The sequence below is a fragment of the Protobothrops mucrosquamatus genome, unplaced genomic scaffold, assembly GCF_001527695.2.
Source record: "Protobothrops mucrosquamatus isolate PMUCROS unplaced genomic scaffold, P.Mucros_1.0 scaffold_170, whole genome shotgun sequence".
Lineage (NCBI taxonomy): Eukaryota > Metazoa > Chordata > Lepidosauria > Squamata > Viperidae > Protobothrops > Protobothrops mucrosquamatus.
This window is the reverse complement of record NW_015386246.1, coordinates 165773-185698: the sequence shown is the minus strand read 5'-3', so window position 1 is coordinate 185698 and position 19926 is coordinate 165773. Positions and strand designations below refer to the sequence as shown.

Here is a 19926-nt window from a genome sequence, read left to right as displayed (position 1 = left end):
TAAGAACCAAACGAGGGTTTTTGATCCTGGACTGATCAGAGATAATGACTGGAGTGATTTGTGCTAAATAAGAAACAATGCAGACTTTCTATGAGCAAATTACAATAACAGACTGTTAACAAAAGTGTTTTGAATTTTAACTTTGCTGTTGTTTAACCTGTTAACTATTTTTTTCATATATGTAATGCATGACAGGTCAATTGGGTTGCAAGTACAAGGTGGGAAGCTATCATTGTTGCAATAGTGTTCAACTAGGATTGATAATATGTATTTTTGTCTTTTGTTTTTTAATTCATTCTTTTATTTTAAAATTTTGTACTTTAATCTTTTGAATAAAATAAAATAAAATAATTAAAAAGAGCACTTCACTATTATATAGGAAGTATTTAGAAATACAACATATTTTCATTCAATCATTCATAAAACAGCCCTTTTACTTGGATTAGAAACAGTTTTAGCAATAAATTATTACAGGAAGAATAGTTGTTTTTGAAAAATAGAGCAACAACTAATTTATACTTCAGTCACTTCTCTTTCCTATAATATCACAATCATACTGGCAGCATTAAAAAATAACTGTTAACACAAAAATTAAAATAGTAACATTATGCCCACAATACTGACTTCCCCAATTTATTTCTTAAATTAATTCCAATATACAACTTAGAAATTAGTTCAGAACTAATGAATATTTACATGTTTCTTGTTTCAACATTTATTCAGTATAAAAATAGGTGTACATATAGCAGATTTCAAATTATACCTAAATTTATAGTTAATGACGCTGTCTAAATAGCAGCCTGCCAATATTTGTAAAATAAGATAAAAATAAATAAGTTTATGTCATGAAATGGATAGCTTTAAAAATTTGATTTTGGCAAAGATCTGCTTTCTTCTGATCATCTTACAGCAACTGATTTGATAGGCAATATCTTTTCCTCTCTGGAGGAAGAAAAAGTCTTTATCTTATCCACATAAATATAAAAGAAAAATAAGAAAAAAAAACCCCAGATCTTTCCTTCCTGCAAAGCCTTTCCTCCTTAAAGGCAAATGAGCAGAATTGTGCAATACCATTGCTCCCAAGGTAGCTTCCCATGATGCTACAATCAGTAACAATACACACCTGCCTTAGAATGTGCCAAACAAATTCAAACTATTCATAATGCAACATCTGGAACAACTTTACTACAACTATTTGCTAAGAAATTGAAGGCTGGTTGAGGCCTTCAGCAAAATGAAGTGATCCGTGCTCTGCTATTTGAGTGGTCTGACAGAAAATTAAAACCTTCCCATGTAAGCATTTGACGGAAACAAATTCTATTTTCCGACTTGTTTTTTCTCTCTCAAAATAAGCCTTAGCTTGATTTTGGGGGGTAGGCCTAATATAAGCCCTACCCCAAAAATAAGCCTAGTTTTGGGGTGAGGCACACACCTAAAAATCAGGGTGGGGGTGGGGGGTGGAGCTGCCCCATGCGCCCCGTACTCACTTAACTTGCAGCCAGGGCTCTACTCACCAGCCTGCTTCTTCTGAAGCATCCCCCGACCTGCATTTCACAGTCAGAGGCCTTTCCGGAAAGCCACTGCAGCCGAGAACTGAGTTATGGATTGAATCCATAACTCAGTTCTCGGCTGTCGAGGCCTTCCAGAAAGGCCTTTGACTGCGAAATGCAGGCCGGAGCTCCATTCTCAGCTGCAGAATGAAGCTGCTCCTTCGGCCACAGATGACGTGGGCCGGCTGGATGGGGCTGTCGGTGCCGGAGGTGAGTGGAAAATACACCTCCCCCCAAATAAGATTTGGTGCCTCTTTTGGAGGCCAAAAAAAAAAAAAAAAGACCAGGTCTTATTTTTGGGGAAACACGGTACCTCAACTTAGCTTCACTCTTCATGAAGAGTGTGAAGGAGGTGAGGCAGGAACGGTCTGCCACATAAGCCGGTGTTGTTTGTGGTTCCATAGGCATTACAGTTTGTCGATGCATTTAAAACATTTTAACACATGTTTTCAATAGAAAATGTCCACTCCAATCAGATCATTTACCATTTCCTTATTTTACAACATCCATAAATCAAGCTTTAGCATATAGAAGTGTTTGTTCATATGTAGCATCTTCAATTATTGTAAACAAAATCACAGAAATTTTTTTCAAATGATATATTTACACATATACAAACAATATTATACATCACTCTGCAGTCAAGTTGCACATTGACCTGGATCTCAAATCATCAATGTAACCATGAATTATTGTAGAAGCTCACTAAATAGCTATTGCATTTAACTGATACTACAACCTGAATCCCAGCTGAGGAATGTTAACCTGAGACATCCTATACTAGAGATATTCAATATAAACTGATGCGTTGGGCAACTGTAATGTACCGTGTACTTAGAGAAACAAAACAGCAATCTGTGATCTCTTGTAATGCCTAATGAGATGATAATTATTTGCTAACAGAATTCAATCCATACAAGTATTCAAGAATGAACCACAACGTGGCAAGCTAGATTCAAGAGGTGAATTGCACCTCAGACGTTGCATTCTAACACACAACAGTGTTATGTTGCTTTATCTTTTATCATCAGTTGCAAGAGAGTCCAAGTGGATCAATCTTTCAATAATCAAGTTGAGTTATTGTGGTAATATTCAAACAAATATAACACTGGTTCTGGTAAACATGAAGATAGTTGAGATAGTTATTTCTTTTACTGAGACAATTGTGCAACCACATTTTCCTTCTTCAATGTTGTAACCAAAGATGTGTAACCAAAGTAACGTGAAAGTCTTGAAGATTTGTATTCTCAAGTAAAATTGCTGAGGGTGTTTCATTTACATGAATGATCTCAGGATTTCAGAGACGTGTGTGTGTGTGTGTGCCTGTGCATGTACACATACACGCACACACATATGATCTCAAAAATAAAATGTTGTATTGGTATATAAATCATATGCTACAAAACCTAGAATAAATAATAGAACTTTTCCTATCTATAAATCAGCATACTTTATCTATCTATCTATCGCCAATCGTGTTTATTCACCAACTTTTAAGTGAAAAGGTGCTATTAATTCCCACGCAGCTTCTTCATGATAGGGCTGTCAGGGTTAGCAGTGGTAAATATGCTTCCAACTAGTACGTGAGTTCCCCATAGATTATGCCGAATAACTTTACAGCAGCCTAGGTCTTCCACAAGAAATCCTAACTGGTGATACCGTTCGTCAGTTTCAAAAAGAGTGTTGTTTGTGTAAGGGCCAAAGAACTGAAAGGAGAGAAAAAAAATGAAATATCGAGCATTGTTAACAATTGATCTGATTAAATTCCTGCTTAAGTAACTATATGCACTACTTTTTATTTCTATGAGGCATTATCTGAATGAGCCCCAAAATAATTGATGTGCGATTATTATCAGCATATTATGCTCTTAATTTCCACATTAGCAAAACATGATCAATATTTGTCATTACGGTAAACTACATACGTTGCAAAGACTGCCACAGCCCATTCTAGAAAAGGGATATATCTAAACACAGTCGGCATCCATTAATAAAGGTTGCAGAAGAAAAAGGTTGTCATCTAGTAAAGGAACATAAAATATTCTAGGTTTTTTTCCCTTCTGCGTGATTCAGTTTTACACAAAGAAAAGTCATCCTGCATAATGATTGGCAAAATATAAAGAATAATGACAGAAAAGTATCTCAAGACTAGCACTTCGAATGCATCGCTATCCTGGATGAAAAGCAGCATGCATTTAGCACGTGTGCAAATAAGCCAGAGCATCTGTAATACAAAACCAGATTAGGGCGAGGGAAACTCAGGATCGTACATGCTGTTTGCTAGCTGATTGCGGCTTACCAGACTCTCACAATAACATGCAGATGGTCCTGGCTTAACGATGGTAATTGTGACTATAAATTCCACCCTTAAATGATAATGTTGTAAAGCACAATGTCATGTGACTGCATCGCTTAACAACGGCAATCCCTGCAGTCCCCTTTACAGTGGTTAAGTGAAATTGAGGGTCATTAAATGAGGACCTCATATGACAGCGACTTGGGATTTCCTGCCGGCTCCCATAAAGTCAATGGAAAAAAACTGGCAGGACTTGTCATGCCTCCGTCCGAGCCTGACTCTGAGGATGACATGGAGTTCCCTGTTGAGGCCCAGGAGGGGGTGTCTCTGGCTTCGGAGGACTGTGGGGAGGAGCAGGCTGAAGCAGGCCAGGGCCCTTCAAGTTTGGAACAGGGAAGGCAGAGTTCAGGTGAGGAGCAAGGCCCCTCCCCACCAGATCCCAGAGCAAGGAGAGCAGAGAGGAGGAGGGAACAACGGAGGCAGGCTCACTTGCTCAGGAGGAGAGCGTCATGCCCCACTCCATAAGGCACACCTGGGGAGTAGGATTTAAGGAGACGCTGTGGGGTGGGGCATTTGCCGGGAACAAACGTGAACTCTTGTGATAGTGTGCTCTTGTACCTGGACACTTTGTATTTTGGATCAAGTTTGCTTCCTGCTGATTTCTCCTTGCTGTCTGCAGTTTTGCAGTTTGCCGTTCACAGGCAAGCTGGGAGTTGAAAGGATTATAAGTTTGCTTGTTATCTGTTTTACTTTAAAGAACCATGTAAACTTCCCTGACTGTTTTATTGAACTTGTGCCAGCATATGTGGGGGCTGTTGGGTGAACGTTGGCAGTGCTTACAAAGACAATTGTTCTGACCAGCTAATTGCTTTGCCTCCGTTCGGGGCCCTGGGTCATCACAGGAATTTGCAAGTTCCAGATGGCCTGAAAACAGGCCAATGGGTAGGTAAGTATTATGGAGTGAGGTGGGCTGGAGGAGGTTACTGAAATTAGTGCATGTGGACTGGGAAGTGATTGCTGTGGTGCTGTGCAAGTGTGTGTGTGGATTGCAGAGAGGGTGTTGCTACGAAACGCAAGTGAGGCCAAAATGTGTGCTGCGGAATAGGAGATCTCAAGAATCTCATACTTTGTAGTAGAGTTCCTTGGGGGGAAAAGTGGCGGACGTTACTTGCAACCTTCTCTGCTGGCTTCCCCACTGACTCTGCTTGTGGGAAATCGGCAGGGAAAGTTGCAGATGGGGATCACATGATTGTAGATGTTGCAACCATCCTAACTGTGAGCAGAATACCAAGCACCGGGATTACAACAACGTGACCATGGGGTTGCTGGGACAGCCAGAACTTTGAAGGCCAGTTGTTAAGTTCCGCTTATTCAGCACTGCCAGAATTTTGAATGGTCATTAAGCGAGAACTACCTGTACCTCAAAAGGCTCTTTTATCTCTAAGCATAAACAGGAAGAACTATGTGCAACACCTTGAGCTCCTACAATGATAGACAGGAAATACCATACCAACACACTTATTAAATAAAAATAATCTAAGACCTTTAATGGCAACCAGCAAGAACAAACAATTGATGGAGGATTTATACTCTTACTGCTAGTTTGCCTAAGTCTGAACATGATATTCCTCTCCTTACTATGTTTTAACATAAATACTTACTGCTAATCCTGAAGTCGGATCAATGAAGTCTGCCCAATAGCCTTCGGAAGACAAAGCATAGCAAATTTCCTTAGCACCGTTGATAAACTAAGAAGAGAGAAAATAAGAAAAATGCAAAATGCAAGTCTTTCTCCATCAAGCATAAATTCACTTCAAAATCAAAGAGCAAATGCTCAAAACTTCAGCTGATCAAATTGAATAATTTTACTAACAGGATTAACACTATTAAGCTATATTTAGATCCCATAAAATCTTTGTGCTAGGGAATAAAGAATTAGTACTTCAATTGCTTTCATTGTTCATTTGAAGTGTAATGTTAGCTTTGTTCTCTTAATTTCACAACATCTAAAATTAAAGTTAAAATCACCACACATCATCTACTTTTTTCACGTTAATATATTATTTTGCCTTGATCAGAAAATTAAAAAGATAGCGCAGTTTAAGGTTTAAATTTAAAAGCTAGTAAGGATGCTTTCTAAATCCTTATCAAGTAAATTAAATTGAATAAATAAATACATTTCAGAGTAGTGTCTGACTCTGAAGTAGACTGTATCAATTCAGAAAGCCAAAACCAAAGGACCTTATAACTCTGTAGGAAAAAAGGATGTTTTTCCCAAACCCCAAAGAATATCTAATGTAAAATATAATTGTAAAATTTAGCAGTGGCTTGAGCCATTTGCAATGAACGTGATTAAGGTTCATACCCTCTACGATTAATTTTTGTACCATGGTGCACGATATATTAAAATCAAGCCTAATAAAAGGAACATATACTTCAGGAAAAGCTGACTATAACTAGATAGCTTTCAAACACATGAATGGTTTATTAAACCAAATATATGTACGTTGCAAAAACTCAAAATCAATTCTCTACATAACATTTTCAGTTTTGTCTAATCCAGTAAAGTATAAGTTGTCAGTTTTAGAACGGGCTAGTATTTTAAAATCACAAACCACTGTTTCCCAGTTGGTATGTATGGGAAATCATATTAATTAAGGCTTAACTTGTTTTCAATGCTTCTCTCTCTTTTTTTTTTGCAACATCTGCAAAGAATCTATACTTGAGCTTTGCCTTATTATGTTATACCGTATTTCCCCGGAAAAAAGACATACCCTGATTTTTTTTTTGGGGTGGGCCTAATATAAGCCCTACCCCCAAAATAAGTCCTAGTTAGGACCCTGCCCACTCTGTCCCACTTTGCTGCTGCAATGGGGCAGTAGAGCGCGTCGCGCCGCTGCCGCCACAATGAGGCGAGGCAGGTGGGAGAGGGGGTGGAGCTGCCCCATGCGCCCCGCATCCACTTACTTCAGGGCCCCCCAGCCAGGCCATTCCTTGCTTGGCGATCTTCCCTTTTACTCCCCTCCCGAGCCAGACTGCCATGCTACAGAGGTCCCCCTCCGCCATTTCAGAGCCAGAGGGGAATGACAGCGAAAGGCTTCGCTGCCACTGTGCACCACTGGAGGGGCTTTCTTCGTGCTTCGGACCCTAGATCACCTGCCCAGTGGCAGCCGCCACCTCCTTCTCCTCTGCCAGCTCTCCCGTGGCTTGAGCCATGACCTCAAGCCTCCCCTGCTGCCTCCCTCCACCAGCCCTCCATCGCCGCCACTGGAGAGAACAGAGAATGGGGGGGGGAAGCGGCTCTGCACAGCAATACAGAGCAGAGAAGAGCACTTGCTTGCGGCCCTGCATCGCCCCGCATTTCCCTTCTCCGTTCTGGAAATGGCAGCCCCATGTTTTGCAGCTTCTTCGCCTGGCACTGCTGCAGTGTTTGGCGCACCACCGCCCATCGTGAACCAACACCACACCGGAAGTGATGCCATAAAAAATCCTGCCAAATGTGAAGATGCCAAAGGAGTACTGCTAGTGAGGTTCATGGAGTGTGGTTCAACCATCAATTCAGACGTCTGTGAAACATTACGAAAACTCAGAAGAGCCATCCATAACAAGCGTCGGGGCATGCTGACTTCCTGTGTGGTGTTGGTTCACGATAATACTTGCCCGCACACCGCTAGAGTCCAGGGGTAGTCAACCTTGGCTTTTTTATGACTCGTGGACTTCAACTCCCAGAATTCCTGTTCTGGGAGTTGAAGTCCACGAGTCATAAAAGAGCCAAGGTTGACTACCCCTGCACTAGACACACCCAAGAACTTTTGAAGTAGTTCTGTTGGGATGTTTTTGATCACCCCCCTATAGTCCAGATTTGGCAACGAGCAACTACTACTAAGGAATTTCAAACCTTGTAAGACGTTATGACAAGTGCCTCAATTTGAATGGTGATTATGTCAAAAACAATGTAATGTTGTAGTTTTCTAATGTGTATAATAAAAGTTCCGTATCTGCGAGTGTCATTGATAACCAAACGGAGGTTTATTTCCGAATTGCCTTCGTATTTAATTCATCAATTTCCCAAACTATAAGTTATACAGTAGAGTACTCTTGCTTTGCTCCTTTGGAATCACTAAAGCTATGTAACTCATGCAGTCAAGAATTCTCCTCCTAAGTGATCCACTCTTCTGAATCCATTGTCTAGAAGCCAGAAATCAGCTCCAAATGCTTTAAAATGAAAATAAAACGTCTATTTCTAGCAGTTAACTGCAAGGTATTGTTTCATTACAATTATTCAGAAATGGAAAACAGTACCCTCAAAATGTGAACATTTCTTTTAACTAGACATGTTCAGTAAATAACATTTTATGGAGAATACCAGCAGTAAATACTGACATCTGTTGGAACTTAATTACCGACTGCTTAAAGCCAAAGTGGTTAAAAGGGAGCCTGGAAAAGGAATGACCCCTAGTGGCAATTTTGCACATGGGCAGAGTTAAATGTAGTTTTCATTTAAGCAAGCACCAACAAGCTTTCAGATGAAACCCTTAATTTACTATACAGAATGAAAAGCATTAGAATGTCATCATGTCATGCTAAGAATGAGTATGCATAAAATTTTTATGATTAGTACTTTCTTGTGAAAAAACATAGTGACTTAATTAGTTCAAAGTTAACAGTTAATTATGTGTAGATGGATATGGGTATAGAGGGCTGTGTGTGTGTTAGTGTGTAGTATTTATAAAGGAGGCTGATTAACAATTTAAAAAATATATAATGCCTCTTTAGAACCGAATCTGATTTTTGATGACTGTGGACATATCTAGGGATTTCTTTTTTGGCTTCTATAATTTAATAAAATATCTGTCCTTTCAAATATGTTTTACATTTGTAAATAATGCTTTACGTTCTTAAGAGTACACTGGGTTAGGAATCTATGAATCTATTTGGGCACCCACATATAAAAACACCCACCCACCCAGAATCAGTAGTAGAAAGTAATTACATCTGATCATCCAAAGCCACTTACGTTTTCGATGAGGACTTCTCGCTCATTTTCTACCTCTTCGCTCCACCCAGTCATATCATTTACAGTTTTCTGCGTTACCGTTAGTACTGTTATGTTTTTGGAAACAATGTCTGGAAACATTGACTCAAAATCTACAAAAAATAAGAGATAAATATTTTAAATAACTTTGCCATTGGCATATTTCTATACTATTTGCCAAGTGGCCAAAATGTGGTCATGTGATTATTGTGTGTCTGTGTGTGTGTATATGTGTGTAATCATCTTTAAGTAGCTTTTTTTTTGGGGGGGGAGGTTCGATTGTAACTTTGGTCGCTAAGTGACCCATCGTAAGCCGAGGATCCCCTGTACGCAGCCTCTAGCAATCAAGAGGAAGACACATTTGCTCCCTAAAGGCCTATTCTTTAACTGGTGCACTAAATACTTTGCTCATATAGAAAATTAATCTAGGTTTAAAAAAAAAATGGCAAAAGGAAGTTAATTCAAACGTAAAATTAAATCAAATGTACTGAAACCCCAAGAAAATTAACCAAGTCACCATGCTAGATACAAAAGTTACTTAAACTGTCAATCTGTGCATGTTTTTTCTTCAAGCTACAATTTTATACACTTTTTAAATATAATTAACACTGTGGAGGGATGGGGGGGGAAGAGCAGGAAACCCATACCTTTGCGCAACAGTTCTGGGCATGCTTGTATCGCACATTCTACTTTGGCAGTTTCAAAGTAACTTTTGGCATCGGCAATGTCTTCCTTGTGAACAGCATTATTGCCCTGAAAAAAAAAGATAAGTTTTTTTTATCTTAAGTCTTTAATGCATATTATCGATTAGAAAATATTTGATTTATTTTAGTCTTTTATTCCAATTCTTGGAATTCTAAGCTTGTGCTATACACACACACACACACACACACACACACATATTTAACTTCTAGGCATGTGAAGTACATTTGAATTCTTGTCAGACTTCATACCAGTGACAGTCTATCTGTACACAGTTTCAATTTATTATGATTTTTATGCTTCCATGATTTTGTAATATTTTTTTCTTATCTGTCCAGACTCCAAGACTGCAGCAGCATATACATTTTATAAAGTAAATAAACCCTAACTCATAAAACACATTAAGCATTTTTTAAAAAAACAAAGCATAAAGGCATTTCTACTCTTGGAATGATTGTTTAGTGTGACTGTTTAATACTGATTTATCAAATTCTGCTTCAAAAACTTGTGAAGGAAGGATACTGAAAAGCGGGTTCTTTGCCTATCCCTACTGAACTTTTCCTATAACGTACAGATAAAGGGAGTATTGACTTCTGGTTCCAGATGCGACGCCTTCGGACATGTGGGGGGAAGCTTCTCCCTGCCGTCTGGTTTCCCTTTGTCGGAAGACCCTGGAAAGGGTCAAAAGTCACCCTGGAGGGTGATCACCGTTGGGGAGGACCCTCGCAAGATCGCGGAAGAGCAGCAGTCCTTCCGTTTGATCCGAGGCAGCTCCCTAGGACCGACGAAGAAAAGATCGGCCATTAATATGGCCGATCACTTAGTTGCACCAGCCGAAAGTCCCGATAACAGCTAAGCATACGAAGCAGGAGTGGAGGATTTGGGTGAGATCCTTTTTTACCTCTCCTTTTCCCTAATTACCTTCCTGTGAAAGCCTTTTGAAATTCGTTCCCCCGCTCTCAATTCAGCACCGTTTGCATACATGGGATTTTACAGCTTGGAAAGAAAAGGAAAGAACTACTAATTTCAACAACCAAATAATTGGATCTTTGTTTTGTGGATACCTTGGGGGCCCAAAACTTTTTTTATAGAGACTTAGCATTTTTTTAACTTCTTTAACTATTAACTTTGCAAAATATTGGCTTTTTTGTGTGTCTTAACTGAATAAGAAGCTATTCGGCATTTGGGAAAAGATTTTGTGGTCTGCTGGGGATATCTTGTGGCAAAATTTGGCATAGCAACTGGAATTTCTTTTCAATTGTGCTTGTTGATTACTTTGATTTGTCCTTCATACTATCAAAAAAGATAAGACGTAGAAACAGCTGTGGTGACAATAATTCTTACAAATTGTGGAGGTGGACAATAGCTGAGTCTTACTAAACATAGCCTCCACTAAAGGACTATCTTTAATCACCATGGAAATGGATGAATCTTATCCACAACTTAATTATAAACTTATCCTTGAAAAAATCCGTGAAGCAACAGAGCTAATCATTTCACGAGTGAAAGCTAAAGACATTTTTACAAAATTACAAATTGAACCTCAGACTCAAACTGATCAACCTATAACCCCAAAAATAATAGAAGATGAACAAATTAACATTAAAGAAGATTTCATACAACATGCACAACTGGCTGAGATGACTTTAACTACAGCACCTGTAACTCCAAAAGCAGAGAACTTAGACATTTTAGATAACCAAACAACACCACCACCGGATATGTCTCTCTAATCTACTCAGATGAAATCGCAAGAAGAGGACCAGACTACTGAACCGACTATAAATACCCTAAACCAAACATGGAGATTTGAATTATTAGGGCAACAACTTAACAATTACAAAGGGGCCAGTTCTTTTGAAAGACTGATAACTGGACATTCTCCCTTGATTCAAACAACAGATGTAGGTATGAAGGGAGATAAATCCGAGGTTTTAGAGGCACTGGCATGGAAACCTATTTGGCACAAAAGGAAAGCCAGAGTCAGATTTAAAAATGGGATTTAGAAATCTACTTAATGGGTAAAGCAGCTTTTTAGAGATAATGTTTTTTTTTTAATATTTAGCACTTAGATTTATAATGGGAGTTAAAATTAATTGTTAGACTATAACTTTAATTGTTATATAGAAATAGATTTGTGATAATGACAGATATTTTGTTATTAAAGGAGGAGTTATTAGAATGAGAATTAGAATATATTTGTCTATAAAGAAGGTAAATTTTGGAATAATATGTGTATTTTAGTTATGTTAATTATATTATAATGAAATGAGGGAAATCAAGGTTATCCAAAGTTTAAACATTGGTTATAAAAGGCTGAATTGGAATATATAAATTGGAATTAAATAAAACCTCTAAACAGGACTTGGATATATATAAGTAAAATACTATTGATAAACGTACTGATTGATTGAGCCTAGTTAGAAACTTATTAACATGAACATGATATAATATTTGTGGGAAACAGTGAGGGAATGTTATTGATGTAACCTAAGATATATATGAATGCTTTTGTTATTGACTGATTTCCCTAGCACCACGCTGCTTCCTAAGTATCTGGATGTTAAAATTTGAAAAATTAATAAAACTTGTTTTAAAAAAAAAGATAAAGGGAGTATTTCTAGCATGAGCACTAATTCTTGGTAGGATAGATTTGGTAACAATAATTTTTGGTAGTATAATGATACTTCAGTACTCATTGTTAATTGGTTCTGGGAGACACGCTGAGTACCAAAAATGCTGAGTACTAAACAATTTTTCCCCATAAAGAATGTAGTGAGTTACAAGGCAGTTGACATCAACAAATTCTAGTTAGTGCGTTGAGTACCAAATAAACAATGAGTAGTGGGATAAAATTTTCATATCAAAATGTGTCGAGTACCAAATTCAATGAGTTTCAAAGCAGTTCAGTACCAAGGTACCATTGTATAGCAATGAAAATCAAGATTATGCCAAAAATCAAAATAAACTAGGGCAAATCTTTTAAATCCTTCTCAGTATATTGAAGCTACCAAAGGGCAGGTATTCTCTCAAAGTATACAGTTTGGAAGCAATTAGTCATCTACAAGGATCATGTTGACTTGACTTAGGTGTTCTTGCAACATATCCCCAACAGAGAAAGGAGAGAAAAATAATCCCCTCTATCTTCTCTTCTCAAACCCACCCATCTATGAAAGTTTAATAAATTGTGATCAAAGTGAATCCACAGAAAGTAACCTCTTGACTTGTATCTGAACTCAGTGAGGAAGATCTGATCTAGCAATTGCCATGATAAATTACTATGCAAGTTGAAGTCTACATTAAAGATGCACATAGGATTTCTTGTGCCATCCACCAAAGGAAGCAGCGAACGCATTTCTAGATTTGTATCTCACCTTCCCAGGAGACTTCTACACTTACCTGGAACTCGTTGACATACTGGGCCATCACAAATTCATGCCTTTCACTTGCCAAGGGTTCCATCAATAGATCAGGCATTTTTTTATGAACTTGTCCTGTCTTCTGTGGTGCTGTACCATTTAGGTGACAGTCAAAACCTATGTTACCAGGTAGCTGAAATCTTTGGTCCTGGGGACCAAAAGGTCCCATCACTTCATCTGGCCACACAGTTTTGGGACCTAAGAAAAGTTAAGTCCGTGTCACTGAAAAGCACCCACATACAGAGTTGTTTTCATCAGTAAAGGACATTGCTTTTGGAATGTTGCTGCTTAAAAGTAGATTCATATACTTCAATAGAAACTGAAAAAGTGTGTCCCATTTATCTCAGTAGAAATTAGTTCTGAGTAAATACTTGAAGTTGGGCTAAAAGTACCAAAAGACACAGATTACTTAAATATATATACTGTATGATGCCAGTTTGGCGTAGTGGTTAAGGCATCAGGCTAGAAACCAGGAGACTATGATTTTGAGTCTCGCCTTGGGCACAAAACCAGCTGGATGACCTTGGGCCACTCACTTTCTCTCAGTCATAGGAAGGAGGCAATGGCTAACCACATCTAAAAAAAACCTTGCTAAGAAAACTGCAGGAATTTGTGCAGGCGATCTCTGAGAATCAGACATGATGGAATGGAAGGGGAAAAAAAAGATTTTCTATAAAGAGATGATTTTAATGATCATTAACGTGAGAAAAATTTGAATTTTCCTTACATATGTCAGGAGGTGCAGCAGCAACAGAAGGCTCATCTGAGCCAGAGGATCCTGCTGTGGAAAAAGCCTTGGGAGTTATAACCCTTCTAACCAAAGAATAAAATCCTGGCAGGTATGTCACCAGTCTAGCTCTGTTACAAAGTACCTAAAGGGGGACACAAAGAAAATTGAAGGCAGCACAGGTTGTGTATGAAAACGATGACTTAGCATATAAAGCAGGGGTGTCAAACTGCTGGCCCGCGGGCCGGACGCGTCATCCGAAAGCCACACCCACCCCAGTGCCGGCAATGGCAAAACCGTCTCGATACGTTGCACGACGTATCATGTGACGTCGCGAGTTTGACATGTCCTGACATAAAGTATTCTTCCACAATAGCTGGTGCAGGCATGGAACATGTTACAATGAGGCCATGATTCAATCAGCTCCCAGTGGATTACAGAGGCAATGGAGGAAATTTCCTCCTGGCTACTCCACTGAAGTAACAGATGAGTCCACCACACCTGTAGTACTCTGGATGAGAGAGATTATTACAGGTATGATGGAAATGAATGCAATCACATACTTCTCAGATTTAATAAACCTTTGGGAAGAAGGGACATCTCTCCAAAGAATCTGTTACAACAAGGATTCATCCATCATCCTTGAATTTACGAACAATTATAGAACATAATCGTTAGTTTCTTTTATGAACTTTACATAATTAGTTTTAGTTATAAAATCTCCGACCTCAAAATGTGTTCTAAATGGTATATCAATGATGTAGATGCATATATGATGTTACTATAATTTTGTGTATATTCATTAGGAACAAATCGTTGGTGTTAACCTTGACTGTTGTCCCAGTAATTGCGAAATGGTTGCCAAGTGAAACCGCGATGGTCTTATGGTGTTGCTTTCCTTTGCTTTACAGAGCTGTAAAAGTCATAAAAGTGAGGACTGATTGCAAAGTTATTTTTCATCACCGTCATAAATGTGAATGGTCACTGTACAAGGCAGTTCTTAAGCGTAGACTACCTGTACATGAAAAATGATGGAATTATCTACAGGCAAAGGATTATAAAAAAATAAAATTATATGTAATGCACACATTATGCCAGTTCTTCCTCTGGCAAAGCTATTAAACAGGATAGGTGACAAGTTAGTTAAACCAGTTTATCTGGAGATAGCACATTTCTTATTACTAAACTGGCAGGCCACTTTATGATAAGTTGATTATAGTATTTTACCCTTCTTTATACTGGCAGAAAGTTAACCCAGCCTCCTGCATACCTTGATCAAACATATTCCTAAATTCAAAAGTCTGATGAGAACAAGGCCAGAAAATTATTAGAACACAAACTAATGGAAACACATCTTGTTTTCTTTTTTAATCTGAACCTGGCCTGAATCAATAAGATTCAGGTGGCCAGTAACACCTCAGTGTAGTTTACTGTAATGACAAATATTGATCGTTTGGCTGACAATCAACTAAAGTTCTGATCTTACTATTTCCATCTTATGATTTCCATCTTATGATTTCCATCTTCCACGTGGGTGGAAGGTTACAATACAAGCTATGCTTTTGGTTGCCACATAAAATGATATAGTTTTTAAATCAAGGGCAAAAAAAACCCTGTAGTAAAACAAGACTTATTTTTTCCCATTATCTAAAGTGGGCTGCTATATTAATACAGAGGATGGCAATTATTTGTAGATGCATCATGAAGAAAAACAGCATTAACAGTTTTACGCATTTCTTACTTGAGAGATCTGAATCAAAAACAATGTGCAACATTTTTATAATAGGATTAAAAACATACTATTTCCAACCCTATATATAATAACTTTGTATTGTCTTCACTGTTACTGATCTCATAAGATATTTTTTAAAAAAATCCATACATACACGCATATCTATGTAGTATAATAAAAATTAGTTATATTACTTACAGTTGCCATTTCCATGCTTTTCTTCGTTTAAATAAAGTCTGAAACAGAAACATACAGAAGAGTGATCCTGAAATGCAATTTGGTAATTATGGAGAGTATTATACTGTATATTAAAAATAAGTTATTCCATTGAAAGATGATTAAACCTTCATCAGTATGAGGCTCAGTTTACAGCCACTGTAATAAAAAAGCAGGCACATAAGATCTCATTTGGATCCAATAGGGTAGGATACAACTCCTAGTTCTGAGATATTACATTATTCCCTTGAAAATCTTACAAATAGGATTATGGTTATTTTATTCTTTTCAACATTAGCGCACATACTATTCTGAGAACAGATTTCAAGCTTTATACTGTATGGCCAAACAATATATTTTAAGTTGACAATTTGTGAGTGATGAGTAATAATTACTGAGAAAGAGGTCATTGGGATAGTCAAATGAGGTTCCTTCATAGCTTCTATGATCTTTTCAAATGTATTATTTATTCATCAAATGTATAGAGCCACCCATCTCATGGAAAGTGATTCATCCTTTTTCTGTATTCACCCTTTTCTCCTCTTACTATGATCTTTCCCAACCTGAGTCTTCTACAGACACTTGAGAAGAGCTCCAATCAATCACCAGGTTGAAGAAAGGAGTCACAAGAGAAAGTTAATAATATCAAATGGACTAGATAGTCCAAAATGCTTTAATATACTCAAATTGCCCAGAGTCAGTTGATAGAGAGATGGGCAGCACACAAATTTAATAAACAAAATATTAAGAAGCAGATAAGCATCAACAGCTCCCTTTAACAATTTGTTGCATTCATAATCAGGTGTGTATATTTTAGCACAGCATGCAAAGATCTAGCTCTCTGGAGAAAGCTCTAAGCCAGGGGTCTTCAAACTTGGCCCCTTTATGACTTGTGGACTTCAACTCCAAGAATTCCTCAGCCAGGCACGCTGGCTGAGTCCACAAGTCATAAAAGGGCTTGAAGTCCACAAGTCATAAAAGGGCCAAGTTTGAAGACCCCTGCTCTAAGCCCTCCGTTGGTAAAGTTGAAAGAGAAGAGGATGACTAACAGCAAGATGGATGGTCTTCATTACAGTAGCAATGAGTTGGAAGGGCTGAAGGAGCAGGTCAGAGGTCTATGGAGATTCTCAATCATCCAGGTCATGGTTGTCCCAAAGGTGCCTTTTCCAAAACGGAAGCTTCTTCAATACTGACTGGTGGGGTCCCCCCTGAAGAAGCTCTTTGGATGAGAAGCAAAACATTTTCAAAGAAAAAAACCCCCACAAAGTCCAGTTGCCTTTTGGGAAAGGTGCCTTTGGGACAACCAGGTTAGAGGCAAAACCTATCTGTGTAGTTGTTAAAAGCTGACACCAACTTGAGGTCACATCATCAGCCCATCAATGCGCCTCTGCATTTAATGGGCTGCACCAATCCCCAAACAGGTTTCCGTAGCAAAGCCCGTCTTTCCTCGACATCTTCCTGAAAGGCAGACATACACGGGAGAAAGCGGTGGGGCACGAGCCCACCTAACGCATCGCTGAGACACACTCGGGGACGGAGGAGTAAGGCTCCCATCGGGATTAGGAGTTGTAAAAAGGCGGCCCCTCTTGGAGACTAAGACTCCCGCGAAGTCCCAAAGGTCCCATGCTGAGCTCCTCCTTCTCCTCCGCGGACGCGCAAGGGAGGAAGGCGTGTTGAGATACTGCACCGACAGGGCGCGTAGCGGATCTTTGTCTTCGCAGGTTGGAACCCGCTGAAGATTCTGAACACCTGAAGTTGAGGGTCTTAAGGGATCGGTCGATACGACTTCAAGTGTTCATAAATCTTCGTGTATCTACACTTGAAGTTGAACCAGGCTGCGGAATTCTGGGAGTTGAAGTCCGCAAGGCTTAAGAGTCGCCCAAGGTTGGACACCCCTGGTCTACAGCCTCCTCGACCTGCGATCTTCCGGGCTTGCAGGGCGACAAATCCCATAATCCCCAGCCCCCAGGCACCCGACTCCCGAGCATCTCTCAGGAGCTATCTCGGAGGCGAAGCTCTTCCGGGATGGCTGGCCAGCAGCAACTCCCTTCCGAAGAAAAGTGTGGGGTTGCTCCCGAAAGGAGACCGACTCGGATCTATATCTCTTAGGTGAGACACTCCCTAAACCGCCGGCATTCCCAGCAGACCCACACCGTGATCCCCTCCCAGACGTTACTCCGGTATAAAGGCAGGCACCGGGCGGCTTCGGTCGTTTGGCAGACGGTTCAAGTGAACCGGGGCCCCAATTTAGAGGAAGAGCTGATTTGAGAATTTCGGGTGGGACCGAGGTTGGGAACCCAAGTGGCTAGTCCTTAGTGAGAAACAACAGTTTCTTAGGGCGGCGATAGTTTTAAGGGGAGCATTTCGCAGCCTGGCAAGACAAGCCGAGCCCCCGGAGGAGTGAGGCTGAGGAAGTCGAGAAGAGCCCGTTTGGGGGGGAAAGGAAGCTTCCGGGGAAAAGAGCAACACCGCCGCCCGGTCTGCTTACCACCACTTTTCCGGCATCTGTTGTCCCCCGCAAAATGGAAGACCAGGGAAGCCAGTTGATTATCGCGCTCGTCGGTCGAGAGGAAGGGAAAAAAGTGTTGCTTTTGTGCGCCGGATTAGGAACAGGCGGAACGAACGATGCAGCGGCCTTTGCGTTGGTTGGGCGAGAAAGAAGGACGAACCCAGAAAGGGAAAATTAATCGCTTTCCGCTTGGTCGATGGAGACGACAGCCTGGAGGGGATCGGGAGAATCAAGTCAAGCACCGCTGAATGGATTGTCTCACGCCTCTTTCTTTCCTCCTCCTTCAAGAATTCTGCAGGAAGTCTGCAGGATTTCTCATGTTCAGGGTGTAGAATTGCGGGGTTTAGGTGGACAAAAACACTCTTTAAAAAGGAAAAATGAGAGATAATACTGAAACAAGGGTCCTGTATTTACAATGACGTTATCCCTATTAACACATCCAGTGAGGAATAGTGGTTAAGATACTGGGTAGGACGTGGGAGAGCAGAGTCTAATTCTTTTAAGCAAAGAAACCAGCTGGGTGACTTTGAGACAGTCAGTCTCTCTCAGGCTACACTGGGAAGTCCAAACAAACAAACAAAAAAGACCTATGGGGGTGGGAAGCATGCATCTACCAGCTGGAGCAGTGTGGTAGATTACAGTCCACAACTGTCAATGGCTTCATCCTGTAGTGATTAATGAATAATAATAATAATAATCCCCAATGATTTGGTTGTGGGGCTTGTGTGCTCTGAGGAAGATAGAAGCTATGCCAGAGGTTCAACCATATTGCACAGGTCTCTTCAGAGGAGCCAGACAAAGAGTCTCTCCCATAAATGATATGGTATAATTTACAGAAACCCATACCTGATGGTCATCAGTAAGGAGTGTATTAGGTGTTGGGGTTTCTGGATATCAAATGACAAATAGGCTACAGGGTTCACATCTGTTGGCTGAGAAACCAAAGCCAACAGCTGCAGCACCACTGAAAGAAAAAGTGTTTACCTACTGCAAATATACCAAGATTGAAAACAAAGAAATAATGTTCTGTTTTTACAAATCAATCCAATGAGAAGAGGATATCTGGAAAGAATGCATCAGTTCTGGAAAAAAAAAACATCCAGAATCGGAAATAAAAGAATAGAATCTAGTAGATAAAGTTTGATTTATAATCTGAAAAAAGTATTCATAGAAACACAACTAGAAGAACTGCAAAAGTCTACCCAGAGCAAAGAAATCAAAGCTTTGCCAGAAGTAGCTCAAATTGTAGAGGCAAAATGGGGGAGTCCCCAATAGAGGAAGCCAGCATAGCTATTGAATCATTTTCATTCCCAAATCAAGCACCCTCTCCTCTGCTTTCTCAGAAAGAACAAAGGCCTCTAAAAAAGAATTGAAACAAAGAATAACTGGCCTCTAGAACAGCACAAAAACAACAGAATAAGCTTTCCTGCATTGAAGTTTGTTCCAAACTTGCTAGCACAAATATTAAAAGATGTCAATCTTGTAAAATCAAATACAAGCACCAGCAAAAAAACAAACCAATGAACGTACAGCATGGCTACAGTTATAACTGAATACTTGAAATGCAAAATCAGCAAAAAAGAAAAAAAAGCCAAACTGCATCACCAAAACGGATGATTGGTCTGGAAAATAAGATCAGCAACCTAAGGGAGATGAAGCAAGCTAAAACAGATGAAAGAAAAAAACAACAGCTAAAGAACAAGAACATCATGAAATATTTAATCAAGAAATATCACCTAG

At 39.5% G+C, this 19926-nt stretch overlaps 1 protein-coding gene across 1 annotated transcript; it reads right to left on the bottom strand.

The window, feature by feature from the left end:
* Positions 1-2134: 2134 nt before the first annotated feature.
* On the bottom strand, positions 2135-18254 carry MMADHC (metabolism of cobalamin associated D). Its single transcript, XM_015822033.1, has 8 exons — positions 18166-18254; positions 15660-15697; positions 13730-13874; positions 12983-13200; positions 9529-9634; positions 8864-8994; positions 5508-5594; positions 2135-3256 (listed from the first exon to the last, which is right to left on the bottom strand). Exons 2-8 carry the CDS (start codon positions 15672-15674, stop codon positions 3062-3064), a joined length of 897 nt encoding a protein of 298 aa, XP_015677519.1. The 5' UTR covers positions 15675-15697; positions 18166-18254; the 3' UTR covers positions 2135-3061.
* Positions 18255-19926: the final 1672 nt, after the last annotated feature.